Source organism: Telopea speciosissima, chromosome 6 (genome assembly GCF_018873765.1).
Source record: "Telopea speciosissima isolate NSW1024214 ecotype Mountain lineage chromosome 6, Tspe_v1, whole genome shotgun sequence".
Classification (NCBI taxonomy): Eukaryota; Viridiplantae; Streptophyta; class Magnoliopsida; order Proteales; family Proteaceae; genus Telopea; species Telopea speciosissima.
Genome location: NC_057921.1, coordinates 49,078,271 through 49,082,138, shown reverse-complemented (window position 1 = coordinate 49,082,138; position 3,868 = coordinate 49,078,271). Strand labels below are relative to the sequence as shown.

Below are 3,868 nucleotides of genomic sequence, written 5' to 3'. Positions count from 1 at the left end.
ATTTACATTATTAGACGTGAAAGTTTTTAATTTATCAAATTGTCAGATTAAATGGCAGACTTGAAGAAGAAGATAATCGATGTGGGTCCCATCTACTCTTATATTTAAATAATATAAAACAAGGGCAAAAGAAAAAACAAATTTAAGGAGAAGTTGCTGGGTATACCTTTCCCACGTGTCTGCTTACTACCATATATATGTGGAGAGTAATTATACTCCAACTCGGCTCGAATTGTTTTCTTCCTACATATGCAGTGCATCTCTGTGCTTTGTACTTATCAATCTCACTGCTTGCGTACGTAATAGTTGTTAATAAGATAAGATTTTTGAAGAGGCCAAAAATTTCTATATAAGAAGGGAAATTAGCTAGAAAACTACATTATTATGACTGCTCTTTCCACCATGTCACTATGGCTAATTCCCCTTCTAGCTCTCCTTCCATTGTTTCTCATTCTAAAGAGGAGCAAACAATTGAGGAGAACAAACCTTCCTCCTGGCCCTCTTAAGCTTCCCATCATAGGTAACTTGCACCAACTTGGTGAGCTTCCTCACCGCTCTCTATGGCAACTCTCGAAAGAATATGGTCCAATCATGCTTTTGCAACTCGGACGCATGCCTACACTAGTAGTCTCATCGGCCGAAATGGCAAGAGAGATCATGAAGTCTCATGATCTCGAATGTTGCAATAGGCCTGATTTGATGGGTTCTAGGAGGCTCTCTTACAACAACTTAGATATTGCTTTTGCGCCTTACAATGATTACTGGAGGGAGATGAGGAAGCTTTGCGTTCTAGAGCTCTTTAGCGTCAAGAGGGTGCACTCTTTTGATTCCATTAGAGAAGAGCGAGTTGCTTCAATGATTAGCTCAATTTCACAATCTTCTTCATCAACTCCTATTAATCTGAGTGAGATGCTCTTTACCCTTAATGATGATATAACTTGTAGGATTGCTTTTGGTAAGAGTTACAAGGGGAGAGAATTTGATAATGGGCGCTTTGAAGAAGCTATTAATGAAGCCTTTGCTATGTTGGGTAGCTTCTCCTGCACCGATTTTTTCCCTTATGTAGGATGGCTCTTAGACAAATTCACTGGATTCCATGGAAGGCTTGAGAAGTGCTTCCAACAATTTGATGATTTCTACCAAAACGTGATTGATGAGCATCTCAACTATGAGAGAACAGAATCAGAGCAGGAAGACATCATTGATGTCTTGCTCAAAGTAGGAAGGGATCATACAGGTGCAGGTCCTCTCACCAAATATCATATAAAAGCAATCCTTATGGTAACTATTGCTCTCTCTCTCTCTCTCTCTCTCTCTCTCTCTTAAATTTATGAATTATTCTTATTAAATGTTGTTTATTCTTTTTTTCAGAATTTATTTTTAGGTGGAGTAGATACTAGTGCTGTTACATCAGTGTGGGCAATGACAGAGCTGGTTAAGAACCCAGAAGCGATGAAGAAAGTACAAGATGAGGTTAGAATCTCTATTGGAAAGAAAGGAAAGATTGTTGAAACAGTTGTCGATCAACTTAAATTCCTTAAAATGGTGGTAAAGGAGACTTTAAGATTGCATCCTCCAGCTCCTCTATTGATCCCACGGGAAACCATGAATCATTTTACTATTAATGGATATGACATTTATCCCAAAACAAGAGTCCAAGTGAATGCTTGGGCAATTGGGAGAGATCCCAAATATTGGAAGAACCCAGAAGAGTTCATGCCAGAGAGGTTCATGGATAACTCAATTGATTACAAGGGAACACATTTTGAGTATTTACCTTTTGGAGCAGGTCGAAGAGTTTGTCCTGGAATATACATGGGTGTTTCAATGGTTGAGCTAACACTTGCAAATCTTCTGTATGCCTTTGATTGGGGCTTTCCTGATGGGATGAAGAAGGAAGTTATAAACATGGATGAAGAAGCAGGTCTTACTGTTCATAAGAAAGCTCCTCTTTACCTTGTGCCTATTAATCATATTTGGGATTCAGAAGAGAATATTACCTCAATTAGTAATTGATCGATGAACTCTATAGAGGAATCCTATTTTCATTATTTGACGTGATAAGCCCTACCCCCCCTATTGGAGATACTAGAAGATCCTGCAAATCACATGTTCCACATGTGATAATACAGCTTTTGGATTGATAGAATTCTACAGCTATTAGATTGATAGACTCCCTGATTTTATTCATTCTTTCCATATTCCTTTTATTTGATTTTCTTACCTTGTATAGATTCATTCTATCTTGTATAAATGCACAGTCATATCAATGAAACATATAGGTAATTCACACAATCTGATTCCAATTGTAACATGGTATCAGCCTAATCCGATCCTCTCACTACATCATCTTCTTCTTCCTCATTTCATCTCCATGGCTCCCACCGAGGCTGCTGCCCAAGCTGCCGCCGAGGCTGCTGCTGCCCAGTCCGCTGCTGCCCAGGCCGCTGCTCAGGCTGCCTCCTTGCAAACAACTGATTTGGATGGGTCCTCCCCATTCTTTATCCACCACTCTGACAACCCCGGTGCTATGCTGGTTACCCAACCTTTGAAGGGCGACAATTACCCCACCTGGAGCCGCGCCATGCGCATGGCTCTTGAGGCCAAACATAAGTGGGTTTTATTGATGGTTCTATTCCACAACCTGATGCAACCTCCCCTCGGTTTCTTCTCTCAGGCGTTGCAACAGATGGTCCTTTCATGGATCGCAAATTCTCTCGGACACCGACATTGCACACGTGTCCTTTATGCCTCTTACGCCCATGAGGTTTGGGTCGACCTTCACGATCGCTTCTCTCAAAAGAATGCCCCACGCATCTTTGAGATCCGTCGTGCTATTTTCAACCATCGCCAAGGCACGTCCTCCTTGGCCACTTACTACACACTTCTCAAAGGTTTTTGGGACGAGCTTGCGTCCTATGACTCTTATCCAAGCATGCACTGCGGTGTTCTTCAACACCATTCCGAACTACTTGGCGCGATCGCCTTCTTGAATTTTTGATGGGTCTTAATGATTCATACACTTCGATCCGCAGCCAGCTACTTCTGATGGACCCACTGCCTTCCATCAACCATGCATATTCTCTATTGCTCCAAGAAGAACGCCAACGCTCCATACTGGCGGCACCTGAACCATCTCTTACTCAATCGGCCCTTGCTGCCCAGGGCCGTCCCAACCATAAATCGCCGCCTAAACCTCATTACCACTTTGTGATTTTTGTGGTCTTGATGGTCACTCGAGTCTCGTTGCTTCAAGAAACATGGTTACCCACCGAAGAACTCCGCTAAGGCTGCCGCGCCTACTACATCCAACCCAGTTCGCTCTCTGCAGCCTCCATGGTCGATGTTCCTACTATGCTGCTCCTACCTTCACCACGGATCGATAATCGGATCCTTGCACTTATTCAATCTGGTAATATGACTCCCTTGGCCAATGCCGCAGTAATATTGCTCATTCTAATATTTGGATTATCGATTCGGGGCCACGCACCATATGGCATCTCGATTTCTCTCTTTTCGATCACACACCATCAAGCCTTATTCCTCTCCGATCACCTTGCCCACTGGGCATCGTGCTTCGGTCACCCATATTGGCACTTGTCTTCCCGTTCCTACATTGCCATTACAAAATGTTCTTTTTGTTTTCACTTTTAATTTTAATCTCCTCTCTGTCAAACAACTTGTTCAATCCCTTAATTGTTCAGCCATATTCACTTCTACTCATTGTTTTTTCCAGGACCTACAAACGAAGGAGACGATTGGACTGGGTAAGGCTCATGGAGGTCTATACATCTTGGATGACGCAAATACCCCACCCCTTGCCGCTTTTACCACTTCCCCCACCCCAAGTCTTTGGCATTATCACCTT

General features: G+C 42.6%; 1 protein-coding gene across 1 annotated transcript; it reads left to right on the top strand.

The window, feature by feature from the left end:
* The first annotated feature begins 384 nt into the window (after positions 1–384).
* On the top strand, positions 385–2,060 carry LOC122663960 (cytochrome P450 71B10-like). The gene is made up of 2 exons (XM_043859631.1): positions 385–1,281; positions 1,372–2,060. Exons 1-2 carry the CDS (start codon positions 385–387, stop codon positions 2,014–2,016), a joined length of 1,542 nt encoding a protein of 513 aa, XP_043715566.1. The 3' UTR covers positions 2,017–2,060.
* The last annotated feature ends 1,808 nt before the right edge of the window (positions 2,061–3,868 follow it).